Below are 17,524 nucleotides of genomic sequence, written 5' to 3' on the forward strand. Positions count from 1 at the left end.
GGGAGATGTGCTGATGTTGCCATGCATGTGTGCATGTGAGGAGTGTCTGTCTCAGACTGTACGAGCTGTTCCTGCTGGTCTTATTTCTTTTGGCACACAGGGCAGTGGCAGGTACGAGCTCTCATGTACAAAAACGCATACAGTACAGGCACTGATGTCATCAGGATGTGTGCATGAGAATACATGCACTAACCCAGGCAAATGACAACTTCAAGTTGTTTCACATGGAGGGGCCTGGGTCTATTTTCTACTTGTTCGATTAATATAATAATCTTGGAGCAATTCTTTTTTAATGAGGAATCCATGCGAAAAGGTTCTAATTTGTTTATTTCTTATTAGCGACTAAATAAATGTGTCTGATTAACTTTGTTGTGCAAAAGTGTCATGCAAAAATAATAGAAACAATTGACAATCTGTAAGCTCACAATGTGTCACAATGCAATGCATTCTATCCCCCCGGCAGCGCTGTGTGAGCAGTGCTGAGTTGACACTGACGCTGTCAACTGTGTGAGCAGTTGACTCAGTGTCAACTTTTGAAACTTTTGTGAAATTCAGAAAATTATACAAAAAACACAAAAAGTTAGAATATGGAGATATATAGCGATATATAGCAACAACTACAATGACACGGAGGTGTTCCCAAAGGTATAACAATGTAAGGTGTAACAGGTCTTAATCTGGGTTAGAGCGGTTTTGTCTTGTCACAGATCTTTGGTCTGAGCTAGGCCTTAACTAACAACACTACAATACTTAATTACTAACTTTTTCCATTCTTGCCTCTTTCTTTGAGCTGATTGGGCCATATGGACAAATCACAGCATGGTTTATAGAGCTGAGATTCACAGCTGTGTATGCTTTGATGCCAAGAGTTGGCACTGGGTGTGAACATGTGTGTGTCTGTGTATGTGCGTGCGTGCTTGTGGGAGTGAGAGAAACAGAGGGTGGGCTAGAAAGACAGAGAGAAAGACTGTGTCAAGGGGAGGCAGAGGTCGGTGTGATTTCATATTTTTAGTGATGAGCTGATTAGAGATGAAAAGAGAGAGAGAGAGAGAGAGAGAGAGAGAGAGAGAGAATGAGAATGAGGCTAAAGACGGTTCCTGGCTCCATGATGTCAGTTGAAAACTACTACCCTGGGAGACGGCCTCCACCTTTCCACTGACTCACACTTGTTTGTCTGGAGAGAATTGCTCATTTGAGCTACTCTGGTAGCCTCTTTTGGGGTTTAACACAAAATGCTAGCAAAATGCTAGCAATCATGCTTATCGTTGCTGTCAGGCAGAAACCTCTCGTCTCCATATTTAAACGGTGTTTTATCATACTATGATACTATACAGCATCACACAAAAGCATCAAAAGTAGGGGATCTGCAAGCGTTTCGAGCTTGTAGATCTGCAACTTTTGCTGTTTTTGAATTTGAATCCTGAAAAGACAAAGTTATATTTCACTGTGTGAAATTCGGTTCCCCTGTTGAAATATACCAGATCGTCTCATGGCTGCAATGGGATAGTCCTGATGACTGCTTTTAGAAATGTCGCTGCCTGTCTCTCTTTTTCTGTGCGTGCGTGCGCACGTGCGCACGCCCTATGTCCCCACAACCCATTGAGGTCATTTACAGTCTAGACCAGAGGGCTATAATTGAGGTCAAGTATTGGTTCATTTTTAAAGTCCTTTGCAGTGCTGCCATATCCATGTTTCCTTGCTAATGTGTGTGGACCAAACGCTCTGCGGTCAATATGAAAATGTAATTGATCTCACTGTGGATACGTTCACGTTCAATAGACGTCAGAGTCAAACATCAACCGTAGAATACAGTATGCCTAGGCGTGGCCACATGTACTCTGACAATTTGATTGAGCCTAATTTGTAGGCTACTACAGTATGTGTTTACATTTGGCCTAAATTCTATTCAGTACATCGGAATGTGGGAACTGAATACATTAGTAGCTTGAATACATTATAGTAGATTTTCCACATGTCACATATGTTCCACTGTAATTGTCAGAAAAGCATCCAAGAGCCTAGTAGTAGATAGGCCTACATTAAATAAGAAAAAAAGGAGAAGAATATTTAAGAGCCTTGGATTTAAGGGAAGTGGAATGGAAAATGAAATGGCAACAATTCAACGAGCAAAACAAATGTACACAGGCAAACGTATGTATGAACAGCAAAGAGGCAGGCTGTGCATGTTAGAATGCAGCAGTGATGGTGGCATGGCAATATATGCATATACACTTTAGGACCCCATACGTGTGTGCCTGCATGTAACTGAGGCGGCCATCGTACTGCCTGCCTCAGCTTTTCACAATGAGTCGGATTTTTCTCCCGGCAGTTGAAAGGAAGCCTCAATCCAAGATCCCTTGCTCTTGCAATTCCCGAGTTGTCATGGTGACATACCCCCCCACCTCCGTTTCCATGGTTATAAAAGAGTTGGAAAAGGATTGGCGGGGAGCAGTGACAGTAGGAATAATGGGAAGCAAAACAAATAGTGAAACAGAGGGGGGAAAGAGAGAGTGTTAGAATGTTAATTTAGAGTCTGAGAAAAAGAGGAGAGAGAGGAGAACAGCGAGGGAGAAATAAATAGGTTGAGTGACAGATTGACTCACTACAATGGAGGGATGAGTAGAGAGAGAGAGAGAGAGAGAGGGGGGGGTGGTTGTTCGGGATGAGGGAGAGAGCGGATGAAATAAAAAGGTTCAATAAAGAAGAGGGGCAGGTCGGGTGGAGGAATGACTTCTATAAAGGGGCCAGGGCTATCAAAGAATGGAGCAGGCAGGATAACATCATCACATCTGGAATGTAAGAATGTGGGACTAAATAACACTATAGAGACAGGAGGAGCTAGCTGGCTATCTTGATAAAAGATTGAAAAAAAGGGAGGAAGAACAATAATTAAGTGAGAAAAATAGAAAAGTTGACGTGTGTGTGTGTGTGTGTGTGTGTGTGTGTGGGTGTGTGTGTGTGTGTGCGCGTGCGTGCGTGCGTGCGTGCGTGCGTGCGTGCGTGCGTGCGAACTATGAACTGACATTCATACTTCATATTTACATAAAACATATGAACATATGACCCAAAACCAAGACACAGGAGTCCATTCTAAAGACAAAATCTCATAGCACACTCAGCCATAGGCCTAACTACTGACCCACAACAGTTAAAGCAGTATACTGTATCTCTGACATCATATACAAGAAAGAAATGTCACTATTATCATCTGAAGTCACATTACAGAGTAATTATCAATAGATACCACATGACACGTTAGTTACTTACTGTCAAGAATATCCTCTTTATACCAGAGTGAATGGAAATCTGTTTATTTGAAGTCATATGCTAGAGCAATTTTCAACAGATCTAGTGCAAAAGACACGCCGTGTTACTAGTTGTATTCATTCATATAAGTTGGCCAACTGGCCCTGTAAAATCACTTGGTGCATACTTTGAGTATAGCAAACATTCAAGTGCGAACCAACGGGACCGAGAATATCATAGAGAATATGCAGAAGCTGAAGTTATGGAGACAAAGACATTTCAAACGATATGGTAAAGTAACTATTGTTAAATCCTTACATTTCTGTACTTGGCAATTGTGAGATGTGCCACATAGAGGGGTAGAATGAATAGATAAGCTATGGTTGGAGATCATAGACCAATTATTATAAAGTTAGGCATTGTATCTCACATAGAAGCACTAACTAACCCTGTACTCAAGTAATTGTTTTGAGTATCTGTACTTTACTTGAGTATTTGTATTTTTGGATACTTGATGATGACTTTCATTCTACTCCACTTCCACTACATTTCTAGGAAGCAAAAAAAGTAAAGCCTTGGGTAACCTTTGGGACCAAATTGCTGAATTTACAGCTAAATTACCAAAAATATCACATTGGGTCTTAACACACCTCATACTGAAAGATATGAGCAGAATGCAGATCCTATTCATTTATATGGCAGACAAGATGTACAGTATGTTTTTCTTTCAGAGTTACATTTTCTGGCTGATGAGGCTGGAAGTAATGCAATGTGGTAAGGTGTTTGATGTGGTTGGAAGTGATGGAATCTGGGTGGTTGTTGAATGGCAGCGCTCAACTTTTGTTATTATGAAGAGACCCCCCCCCCCCCCCCCCCAAAAAAAAAAGAATACCCCTGGATCTGGAGCTTGTAGATCTGCTACAGTTTTGGACATAATTAAGTTTCCATCCGACAGAGATGTATTTTCTTTCTTTTTGTATTGTGTACACTGTAAATATATGTATGTGTATGAACTGAATGTACAGTATTGTGTCCATTTACTGTAAATATACCTATATTATTTTGGTGTATTTCTTTCTCTCTCTCTTTATTTTTGTAATGCCATTAGAAAATAAAAAAAGTTAAAGAGAAAATCTGTACTCATTTAATTCACATATGTACATACCACAGTTATTGTCAGCACATTAGGTAACATGCTGTTAAAGTGTGTTGTTGTTGTTCTTAATCATTTTGAGTTTAGATACATTTAGAGTTACCCATCTACAGTAGGGCCTGCATTTTTAAAGGTCATGACATCAGGCCTTGAATATAACAACACAATGTTCTTCTGTTAAAGTTGTTGTTTGTCTGCAAAGCTGTCAGCACATCTTTCAACACATTTTGTCTGGGTTGTTGTAACAACCTACTGGAGAGACACTGCTCTCTTTAAACAATTCCAACCTGGTATCCCTCTTTTGGTGATGCTAGCCTCATAGGCTAGCATACCGTAAGTCAACTTTTTAAGTTTTTCAGAAAATTAGAAACGAAAAATTACTATCTGCCTAAGTCATCTAGTTGATGTAGGCAATCATGAGAAATAAAACAAATTTTGCCTAAGTCATTTTCATCTGCATTTTTTATCTACCTAACTCTCCTAACACTGCTGATGTGTTGTGAGCTTGTAGACCGGCTATTCTCGCCATTTTTAAATGTGGCATTAGTGATTTAGGTTAGTGATTAGTTTATCAGCTGATTTTTGGGAATAAAAGGCATTTATCTCATGACAGCTACACATATTTTTTTACGCTTCTGCTAGTTTTTCTTTTCTATTTTTGACAGGAAGGTTGGCATAGTGAGGAGGGATGCTTCCAGATGGGAACCGGTTCTAACGCATAAAGTTGCGTCAGACCTTACTAATGGCTGTAGGTACTGAAATAAAATTGCAGTAGTGATTAGTCACATGTACTTTTGAGTAAAGTAATCTATAGGAATGCATACAAGCTACAATATTTTACAAAAAGTAAAAGTATCACATCATGATGCATTGTGAGCTTGTAAATCGGTATATATTCAACAATAATACTCCCAGTCAGAAACAGGGAACAACCTTAGATAACAAAGTGAGAAAGACAGAGATATTCCTGTTATCAGCAACAACACCAATGCAAGGCCAACTTCTCTCACACTGTTGCCCCGCCGGCCGTCAGAGTTAACAAAACATCATCTGTGTCTCGCTGCCTAAGCACACACACACACACACACACACACACACACACACACACACACACACACACACACACACACACACACACACACACACACACACACACACACACACACACACACACACACACACACACACACACACACACACACACACACACACACACACAAAGTAGTGTTAATTTAACCAATTACTTAGACTGTAGAATGGATGGGTAGCAGATGAAGCCATGATGACAAACAAACACAATGTCACACAAATACGTGTCTGTCCACCAGCAGCCACATGTCTTGTGTCCTTTCGCAGGAAGACACTGAGGCTTCATTGTACATCACCCTTGTTATGATTTCCAGCTAAATGTCTAAAATGTAGATGTGGTTCAGGAGGTAGGGTGGCCGTCTTGGAATCGGAACGTTCCTGGTTTGATCCCCGGCTCCTCTTGGCTGTGCATTGAAGTGTCCTTGAGCAAGGCACAGAACCCCTAACTGCTCCCAATGAGCAGTGTGTTGTCTTGCATGGTTTCCACTGTGGGCATGTGAACGTTAATTACAAATTGAAGTGACTCTGAAGGGTCAGAAAGACTAGAAAGGTGCTATATAAATGCACTCTATTTACTATTTGTATCCTGTTGATGTGTTGAAGCTGCTTGGCTCCCAGCCCACATTCACTCTGCAACTGGACACAGCATGACAACATGACACACGTTGCACGCACGCACGCACACACACACACACCATAGACAGACAGTGACAGAAGAAATATGACTCATGGCTGTTTTCAGCATGTTTCATCACACACACAGTGTGTGTGTGTGTGTGTGTGTGTGTGTGTGTCACACACACACACACACACACACACACACACACACACACACACACGCGCGCGCACACATGCACACTATCCCGCTAAATAGCTGAAGTCATGCAGTTTGCTGTAGTGTCCTTTCTCCACCACTAGGTGGGGTTGTAAGGGTTCCAGACATGCACCCACACCTTTTTTTCTCAGATAATAATATAGTAGATTTGCTTTGGCCTTTGGCGGAAAGACATCAGCATACATATGGTATGCAACATATGGTTGTTTTCTCTTTATTACAGCATATCATGGTAATTGTTATATGCTGTGTGTTTAGTGTAATACAATATGATATAATGACATATCACTCAGTTATGAGCCATTCCTCTGTCCCCTAGTGGTGGGACCTTGAGTCACTCATAACCAATACTCTCTTCTCTTCTCTTCTCTTCTCTTCTCTTCTCTTCTCTTCTCTTCTCTTCTCTTCTCTTCTCTTCTCTTCTCTTCTCTTCTCTTCTCTTCTCTTCTCTTCTCTTCTCTTCTCTTCTCTTCTCCTATCATCCCACATCTCCTCTCTGCATTTATGCTGCTTGGTGGCAATACCATTGACTAGTGTATTAGTGCGTGTGCGTCACCCATGTGTGCGTGTGTGAGTGTGTCAGTGCGTGCGTGCGTGTCTGACGGTGTGAATGGCAGTGTTCTGGCCTGGTTTGCTCTGCATTTCATCTGTGCATGAGTGTGTGTTGGAACTCGAGAGACATTTTGGATCCCTGGGGTCTTCAACTGTTTTTTATCAGAGACTAGATAATGTGATGTGTGTTCGCAATTCGCACTGTAATGGCAGTAGGGCGATGCAGTTAGTGTGGTGGGAAGTGCAGTGTAGAAAACCTGACAAAATACAGAAATGCAGAACCATTTAACCATTGACTATAGTTAAATATTAATTTATTATTAAAAATATTGTTATTATTCTATTTTCATTGGAAAGTCTTGCTTCTTGATAAACATAGATTTATTTATTTATTCTAAATCTAGGACTGTGACGATTAAGAGGAGAGTTCAACTTGAATTCTTAAATATTTTACACACACACACACACACACACACACACACACACACACACACACACACACACACACACACACACACACACACACATGCGTTTGCATGCACATTTGCACGCACACACATACATCCAGAGGGAGGAGATCATGTTCCATGGTTGCCTCCTGTCTTGCTGTATCCCAATACCTAACTTAGGCTATACTTGGCCATGTGTCACACACCAAAAATTGCAGTTCTACAAGCTTACAGCACGTCATGGATGTGACGAGTTGTGATCTTATATTTTTAGCATGCAACATGTTGTATAGTGAAGTTTAAATAAGGTATTGGACACATCTTCTGCCCAGTCTGCAGACAGGAGAGGAGGCAGACAGTCGCCTGTCTGTCTCCCCTGTGTCCCCTTATAGCCTATCTCCTTACCTCTCCTGTGTCTCCCTCTGGGATTTCACAACACAGAAAAGCTCGCAAAAGACAAATGTTTCAAAATTGATCGCTTTGTGGCCAAAAGGTATTTTGTTTCCAGAGTGTGGCATTCAGCTCTGAAAGAGTCAACAATGACAAATGTGACATTTTATAATGAGTGCCGTGTATACGCTGTTGTAGGCTTTACAGGTTAGAGTGCTCCCTTCGGTTATGTCTGAGATAGCATACTACAGCAAACCACACTGCAAGCGGAAATATTTCCTTTTAGCAGGAGGAGTGCTGCTGCTGTATGGGTTGCGAGGTGATGTGATGGATCGGTTTCCTGTACACACAAAGCTCAGTCTGGGAAAGAATCTGCTGTGGTATCATGGCTGTTGGTTTGTTTATTTCAATTATGGTGGGTGCATTTTGCATCATTTCAGTTATGGTGGGTATGCATTTGCATTTCGCATCAAGCAGTAGTTCTGGATTAGGCTTACAAAATTGAGTTTGCTTAATAAGAAATGCTTGTTCGTGGAATGTGGAATATGTTGCTGTTGTTGTGTAGATCGTTAGAAAGCACAGGGGTTATAGATACAAGGGGAAACATAGTGGTGAATGTGCTGGAGGCAGGAATGACACCATACCGTATACAGACATCCTGGCTCTGAAGGTGACAGACACAGTGATGAGGTGCTGGCTGTGTAAATCACTGTAAAAACTATTAACATCTATTTAACACAATTTGAACCTCCATCCATAAACCTTTTTATTGACAATATGTTTATCCAATGAGGCATTTCACCTAATGAAGACTGATAAATATTGGCTTGAAATCTTGACAACAGGGACATGAATGGACTTTCCTAGTAATGTATGGATGCACTGGCAGGAGATGACACCAGTTTGCAGGGCAGGAGACTCCTGCAAACGGAACCAAATGGACCAATCCGTGTACAAAATCCACAAGTTCCTTCCTTACCGAGAGTTTCAGTGTGAATGAGTTGGATGGACATTGTGTTGTCACCTGAGTGTCTCAACGTTTATAGTCTGTGTCTGCATGGATCAAATCAAGAGATGATAGGCTACCTCTGAACCACAATGGCACTGCATTTGGTTATGTCTTTTAGACATTCATTGATTGAATACTTTATTTGCAGTTTGCAGAAACAAAGCATGGGAAAGTACAGTTCAATACAAGGTCTGCTAAGAGGATTTAAACCCAAGAAAGCCTATTGGCTTGTTTCCATTGGGGTACTCAATTCTCAATACTATAATAATATAATAATACTCAATTCTATACTCAATTCATCGAAGACGACATGACAATGACAATTCTGAGTAGGCCTGTACATTGATGTTTGTCATGCCATGTGCCAGAGAATAGATTTGTAGGCAGATTTCACCTGCATAAAATTGACTAACTGATGTTTTATGCAGGCGTTTTGGTTTTGTTTAATAAACTTTTATGACTAGGCCTATACCTTTTCCATTTTAAAATTCCACCCGAGTCAGGCAAGAGGACTTTATAAAAAGCTGTGACATCTGGGTCCTGTAAGATATTCAAATCAAATGATGCATGGCTTGTTCCTGTGGTGTTCTTTGTTGATTATTTAAAATGGGTCATTGACTTTTATTGTTTTTCCAATCCCAGCAGGAACATGTTTTTTAGGGGTTAACAACAGTACATTGTTTCAATTTGAATTTAGAGTTCAGGATTAAAGAATACTCAAAACCATTTTCTTTATTGGCATACGCAATATGCATACACTCAAACGCTGCATTATCCAATATCCAGGTATACCACCTGGCAGGCTGTCATATAGCTATTTTCTTTCGCCTGTAGATGGCAGGCTATTCCTATATAAATTGAACATGTCCCAGAGAAAAAGCGTCCACATCTACCACCAACTCAAAGCGGCTTACGCTTTGAGTTGGAGATTTATGTAAACGAAAACGTGTGTAACTCTATGGTGGTGGCCACAAAGATCGGGATACCACGGAGGGGCGCTCCAGCTCTATTTTACCTACGCTACAGTGGCCCACCACTAGCACACAGCCACACACATGCATTTTTCCTCTGGCGGAGGTTTGTGGCGAGGCCTGGTCTAGAGACTAGGGAATCGGGATGGATGACACTGACAGCCACTGCAGGAAGAATAGAGAAACCTGAAGGCAACCGCAAGCCTAGCTGCGAAAAGAAGCGGCCATTACGCTAGTGGGAAACCTGGGAAGTTAAGTATGTTCGCTGCTGCTCGGCCGGCTTCCATCATCAGATTTCATAAACGCCGACAAAGGGTGGGGAATTGCCGGGGAGGGATAGGAAGTTCCTCCAGCGTCAGTGTGGTGGAGTGCCGGGTGGAACTGGGAGCCCACCACCCCCTTGCGGACACACTGCTCATCTCACACATAAAGCAGCAGCAGCAGCCAGTCTGTCGCCGGGTGGGAGAAGCTTGCTCCTGGACGTGTTGAGAGAACAGCAGCAGAGCGCGGACGATGTGTTCCCGCACACACACACACCGCAATAATAATGGATAGATAGCGTTTATTTAACCTTTATCGAATTAGAAATGTGGTGTTCGCATTATTATGTTACTCTGTAGGACGACGCGTTAGTTTAGTCTTTTTTATTTTGCTCGAAATATTTTTCTTTACAGCGAGTCTTTTTCTTTCAACCTAGCTACTTAACAAGCCAACTGCTTATAACGTGACTATTATGCGTCAGTGGTGGGTTAACCACTGAATAGCGACGGGGGGAGTCGTTGGATAACGTTCAGTTCCACCGCCGCCACCACCGGGGAGACGCCGTGGCTTCTTCAAACGCAAAGCGGGTTTGACAGCTGCGTTGGGCGAGGAGAGGAGAGGACTGGGCTCCTCTCAGCGTCCTGGATTTACTGCGGTACCCCTCGCTGCTCCGACGCCGGGTTGCTACACTACACAGCAGCAACCATGGCCGGATTCATACCGGGTCTGCTGCCGACAAACCACTCTCAGGAGAAGGAGTTCGCCCAAGCTTATGAAGACGTCTTGGAACGATATAAAGGTATGAGGGAGAAACAGCAGAGAAATGAAACCGGCCGAGGCAGCGTGTGTGTGTGCCGAGTTGATCCTCTACCACTGTCATAATCTGGATTGTTACATTGTTTACGTTTTGGCTAGGCTCTCCTTTGTAGCACTGCTACAATGTATCTGTGTGTGTGTGCCCCCAATCTGTGCTGCATTTGAGTCGATGCGATCTGCGTGCTTTTCTCAACTCAAATCTTTGTTATTCTCTGTCTCTCTCATACTCTCCCTGACTGCCTCTATCTCATCTCTCTCTCTCTCTCTCACACACACACACACACACACACACACACACACACACACTCACTCACTCACTCACTCACTCACTCACTCACTCACTCACTCACTCACTCTGACACACGTCAAAGGAAGCAGTTTTTTATTAAGTCCCCTGCGTGCCAACGTCAGGGAATTTTCCCCACATGGCCCCAGCCAGCGTTTGCTGTGTGTGTCCCATAAACAACCAGAAAGGCAAGCTGCTTTGTGTACAGCCAGTTGACGCGCGTTTGTAATTGATCCGTTTTTAAACTCCTTGGGCAGAAAGAAAGAAACTGCTCAAACAAACACAGTAGTCCTTGTTGTAGAGCTACTGCAGACACTGCTCTCGTCTCACCCACTTCATCTTTATATCGTTGCCCCCTACCTACACAACAGTGTCACCAATAGACTGGCCGTTTTATAATCCCAATGGCAGAGGCGCTTTAAAAATGAATGCCTCTACTGAAATTGACCGCGGTGTGATGGGAGGGGAGGGGAGGGGGAAGCTGTGTGGAGGATGGGTGGGTGGATGCGTGGTAGCCAATAGACACTGGTCACATCTGTGATGCTGCTAGAGCTGATGAAAAGAGGTGCTTTTAATTATTGATTATTGGTAATGAAACTAGACTCTTTGTGGTTTTGTAGGGTGTGTCTATTAAGGGTGATTTCTAAATGACCCTTTAGAGAAAGACAGAAATTTAAGTGAGTTGAGTTGGAGGCGCGTGTGTGTTCTATGAAAAAGGAAGGGATGTCCGCACACTGAATTGTAGCTCCCAGGGAAATTCTTTTAGTTTCGACCACTGTGGGTCTTCGTCAGGTATGTCTTCGTCATACCTGACGAAGACCCACAGTGGTCGAAACGTTGTTACAAATAAAGAATTTTCCTGGGAGCTACAATTCAGTGCGGACATCCCTCCCTTTTTCATTGTACGTATTTTTGACCAGCACCTGTAGAATGTCTGGAGATGTGCGTGCTTCCTGTCGTATCCTTTGTGTGTGTGCTCTCATGGTGGGCAAGAGAAGACGGACAGATCAGTGGAGTGAGAAAGAGAGACATTGTTTTGGCTGTTGAGTACTAGGTGCATCTAATTAGCTCTTCTGTCATCCTTCTAATAATATAAGTTATCCACACACCACAGAGGAGAAAAAACCCCACAGAGAAATTAGTCTAATGACAGCCTGTTGCATCTCTGCTATGGCAACAGAAAGAATATCTAGCTGTTGAGAGGAGCCACATGCCCCGGAATTATCCCTGGCAACTTGATGAACGATAAAAGGCATGGTTACATGCAAAGCTGACACCTCTCAGCCATGGGCGGAGCTTGAGGGGGTTCAGGGGGTGCACTGCAAAAAAAAAACTTTTTTTTTGACCTGGGTTAAATTATACGTAGATATCTCCTCCCTGGAGTGACAGTTGAGTCACTTAGGTGGGAATAAAGGCATGTCACAGAAAAGTAAGTCAAATGTGTCTTTCGGTGTATGTTATATTGCAAACATCGGTCACATCAAAGACTTTGGCACTCACATTTTGAGCCAGATTTATGTTTTGTAGAGTGTAGACACCTTGTTTTGTAGACACTTTGTATTGACAAGGCTGGCTTTGTATTGTGGATTTATGTCTGAATAAATATAGACGTGTAGAATGCTGGTGTTGACATAAAATATCGTCCATTAATTAATTAATCTATGTATTTCACAAAGCAGCTATTCCCCCTCCTCTCTCCCTGTTGCGCCCTCACACACACACACACACACACACACACACACACACACACACAGAACCCTATGCAAATCCAGAATGGTGAAAGTGCCTGTGACAAATAATTGAGCCTCGTTAAGGCGTAATTTTATCGATTGTAATTTATGTTCCGTTTTCTTCTCTGCCAACAGTGTTGCTTTACTTAATAGCCTACTGTAAGGCACTGCAGGGGTACTAGTCATCCTTCACCACAGGCTTCACAAGGAGTCATGCGTTAATAAATGGCCAGTCCAGCAGTATGCAAGACTTTGGATTGTTATCTGTCCAATAATTGCCAAGTGCAAAATGGAATATTTAATATGCAGTATGCACTAGGTTCACGATATTGTCTGTCAGTTGGAAACCCTCCAAAACTGTTACTTTTCAGGATTCAATTAAAAAAATAGCAAAAGGAAGCAGATTGTCAAGCTCGTTTCGAGCTTGCAGATCTGCTACATTTGATGCTTTTGTGTGACGCTGTAGTACGATCCGAAGTAGGGTTACTTTTCACAACAAGTTAAAATATAGAGAGATGAGAGGTTTCTGCCCAACAGTGACGATATTCAAAATAAACAGAAGAGCGTTTGTCTCTCAGAGGAACTCATCCAGAATCAGTGACCACACGTCCTCACAGGCAGCCACAACTCCATCTGATCTCAGGTCAACAAGTACAAATCTCACTCAGTTGACACCAGTGGTGGAAAGTAACATGGAAAGTACATGTACAATTTTGGCACATGTTTACTTGAGTATTTTCAATACGCTTACTTGAAATTGAAGATCTACAAGCTCACAATGCGATTTTGATGCATTTGAAAACTACTTGTAACTGAGTGTTTCTACAATAGGGCATTGATACTTTTACTTAAGTAATACATGTGAGTACTTCTATCATCACTGGTTGACACCTGCATGACCTCACTAATCACTTCATTTGCCGGGTACAATAATCACCCATCCAACAGGTTGTATCCCCACCACAATCGCATTGCATTCGTCAACGGCCATTTGTTGACTTGTCAAATGGGCATGAGCTTGATGATGAGAGCTGGTCAGCTGGACAGTCTTTTATTGCTCCTGATAATATCTGGCTGGTGTTCAAGCAGCAACAAATCAACAATTTGCACACTAAAAAAGTAGCACCACAGATGCATACAGTGCATCACACCATGACACAGGTAGAAAACGCATGGTTATGCTGAGTAATGCCTGGTTATGTGACTTGTCGAGAACTGAAAATAGCACATCTACAACCTCACAACGAGGCCGATTGAAGATCGGCTATTTTCGGCACATGACACCGGAGCACAAGGAAGAGTAAATCACCCTTAAAGTTTTGACTGCTGTGTTCAAATGGTTTTGACTGGAACTGACACTGGAACAGTTGAGTCATGCACTGAGGTATGTCTGAGGTTCCGGGTTCTGTCTACATACTGTTACTGCAGGGAGAAACCACAATGATTGGTTTCAGGGTCATGTTACCCTAAAACAAAAAGTCTTCCAAAGGAACAGTTTGGACGGCAGTCAAACCAAGAAGGGGAAAAAAAAACCCAGTTTTAATCCTCTTGTAATGTTATATTTACCTATATTTTCCATCCATATAATTCAAATAAAAAAAGCATTTCTTTTTATTTGCAGTTCAGTTCACCCACATATACAGCATCAAAAGTCTTCTAAAATGGCCATCTATCTATAAATTCACCAAGTGTCGGTCTGTCTGTACGTCTGTCTGTGACCTCAAATTTGACAGACGCGTTCCACACCACCACAGGGGGTGCAGTGTCGTGTCGGTCGGACCTACGGTTGTCCAGAACCACCCCCAAAAGGCCTCTGCCCGGGATCTGGACCGGGCCACTGCCCAGCAGTATAATGGAGCTGGCCTGTTCTGACCTCACAACACTCCATATTTGGGCATGCCTGGCACAGAACTCCACAAGCTGGCCTGTTCTGACATCCTAACACTCCATATTTGGGCATGGCTGACACAGAGTGATGCAACTCCCCTCTCCCCCTGTCTCTCTCTCTCTCTCTCTCTCTCTGTAATTAGCACTAGGCAACAGTGCAACACTACGTCTCTGTTTCTGGCACAACAGCGCCTCATTTTCCCCTACTGGTACGCATAGCCACACACAGTCACATAGGTTAACACGGACATTGCTGTTCCTTGGAGTGGTTGCACCACTCAAAAATACATTTGTTGACCTTACATTGCACTGAACTGAAGTGTATGACAATTTATTTTAATAATCTTCCTGAATTGTAACCGAGACGTGCGCAATTTTGATTGAAATACAGTTTACATTATTACAAATACAGTTCATTGTTGTCCGTATAAAGCAGGTGAAGGATAATACAATTTACAATTTACAATTTAGGCATTTAGCAGACGCTCTTAATCCAGAGCGACTTACATTTAGGCAAGAACAAAAGCATGGGAATACATCACATAAAAGCATTTATCATGAAACATGCGTAAGATAAGAAGGTAACAGTGGAATATCTATATGATGAAACTATACATACACTATACATAATAAACTATACATATTCACTACTATGCTATACATATGTACTATGGCGTGCTATGACTATATACAATACAATTATAGTGCTGTCTACATAACATGCTATAAGTCTGTGTCAAATGCTATCTAAGCCAACAGAAATGCTATGTAAGGGGTTAGGGTAAGTGCTATGGGCCATGATGGAGTCTGAAAAGGTGGGTTTTCAGGCTACGGCGGAAGATTGGGAGTGATACCTTTTAATATGGCATGACCTCATAACCATAAACTCCTTTTTGTATGTTTTGTATAGCCTGTGTGCATCCTACGAGATTGTCACTTTCCCGGTGGCCCTAGGCCCACAGCTTATGGGCACTTATGTGCATTCTGTTTATTATCAACATAGCGCACAGTGTAACTGTATAGGACATGTCATGTATACTGTAGGTTCACACAAGGCCCAGAGCCTCTGCCGTGTGTCTCTGCAGTGTACTGTACGGCCTTTGAAAGCAGCAAGCCACAATTGTGCGCCATTAGTCTCGTGCAATATCGAGTTCGCTCTTTCTTTTCCTGCCCTTTTGTTTTCCTTCACTGCACGCCCCCATATACAGACTCTCTTTCCGTACACTCTCTTCCCCTTCCTTTCTCTGTGTGTACTTGAATCAATGCAGCGTTGAAGTTACTTTTATGTTGACCCTGCATGCTGTTGCATGTGTGTGTGATTCTGTGTTTCATATGGTTTATATGTGTCGCTTATTGTAGAATTTCTGCTGAAGAATGGACTGAGAAATGTGAACTTGAGGTCGTGCTCGTGGGCCGTGGCATCACCTGACTGAAACAGGAGAGGGACACTCAATAGGACGACTTAAATCGTGTGTGTGTGTGTGTGTGTGTGTGTGTGTGTGTGTGTGTGTGTGTGTGTGTGTGTGTGTGTGTGTGTGTGTGTGTGTGTGTGTGTGTGTGTGTGTGTGTGTGCGCACGTGTGTAGCAGTACACTGGTAACAATGGCAGGATATTAGCAATGGTGGCTGGGCTTGCATGTGGAAAAACATGAGGTGTACACACACACACTATCTTAGTGGTCAGCCATATTGACTGACAGATAATTCAAATTAACGCACCAGGCAAAATGCACCAGGTAATGTATGTACATACATTACATCCGTCAAGTCATGATTGAACCAACTTGTCAAAACCATTGTGGATCTACTGTAAGCATCTCTGCTGTTTTGTTTCTACAGTAATGGCCCTTAACAGAAGCATATTAGCAATTACATAAGCCTAAGGGGAGCTCAATTAAAACAGGAGATCTATACAGAGATAGGCTTTGGAAGACACAAATGTAGGCCAAGGTCCCGGTAAGGGAAATACGGCAGACGAAGAACAATGCTTCAAGAACACGATGACCACCTTGTCTATAAGTGGCTCAAACATATACTTAATGTAAGTCTGTGGATGCATGGCCTGGATGTACAGTACATATTACTCAGCATCCCTGCTGGGTGTAATGAACCCACATTGAGTTGCAGTAACTTTGAAACTTTAGCCTGCTTAGTGCTATATTGTAAAAGATGGAGCAGAAAAGAGCACACATCGAAGAAGACAGCTTCGTCCTGTTACCTACTGTTACCTTGCTGCAACCTAGGGCGAACTTGTGGTAAGAATTTCAGGTGACACATTGTAGAACTTAACAATGCATCAAATCGACTGTCTGCGTTTGCGTACCCTACTTACGTTACGTATGAGAGAGAGAGAGGTCTTATGAGGGCAAAATCCTGCCCGTTTACACAACTTACTCAATGTTATTCTTGGCCAGACTTATCCGTTTTCCCCCCATGTAGCCTAACATGAATCAGTGCAGTGCATCTTCCTATTGTCATTCTGACCGCAGAGGACTGTTGACACAGGAAAAGACAACTAGACCTTCAACTGATGCCATATCAGTCAAGGCCACCCATGTGGGACTGTGAATGTGTATGTTTGAAATACACACACACACACACACACACACACACACACACACACACACACACACACACAATAACAGTACGTTACAAAAGGGGAAAGATATTCGTCAGTTTTGGAGAGGTGGGAAATGCTGACGGACGTCCCACTTTTTTATGGAACACAGGAAGTAGCACGCTGAGTGAGGCTAGCTCTTCCTGTCAAATTTGTTGTGTGTTTGCCTGGCTCTTCGGTGCTTTACACGCCACGGAAGCCTGCAGAACCTCAGTGTTTTTCCATGGTCTCCTC

General features: G+C 42.6%; 1 protein-coding gene across 10 annotated transcripts in view; it reads left to right on the top strand.

Annotated features, from left to right (window-relative positions):
* Nucleotides 1-17,524, top strand: part of macf1a (microtubule actin crosslinking factor 1a) — a 266,103-nt gene that overhangs the window by 18,307 nt on the left and 230,272 nt on the right. The window contains exon 1 of one of the 10 annotated variants that reach the window (XM_083785949.1): nt 10,088-10,754. The exons of the other annotated variants lie outside the window; for them this stretch is intronic. Coding sequence (XP_083642075.1) covers nt 10,661-10,754 — 94 coding nt within the window. The 5' untranslated portion in view covers nt 10,088-10,660. Of the gene's footprint in view, nt 1-10,087; nt 10,755-17,524 lie in introns of those variants that run through there. 10 annotated transcript variants of the gene reach the window in all.

The sequence above is a fragment of the Protomyctophum parallelum genome, assembly GCF_964188405.1.
Source record: "Protomyctophum parallelum genome assembly, chromosome: 1".
Lineage (NCBI taxonomy): Eukaryota > Metazoa > Chordata > Actinopteri > Myctophiformes > Myctophidae > Protomyctophum > Protomyctophum parallelum.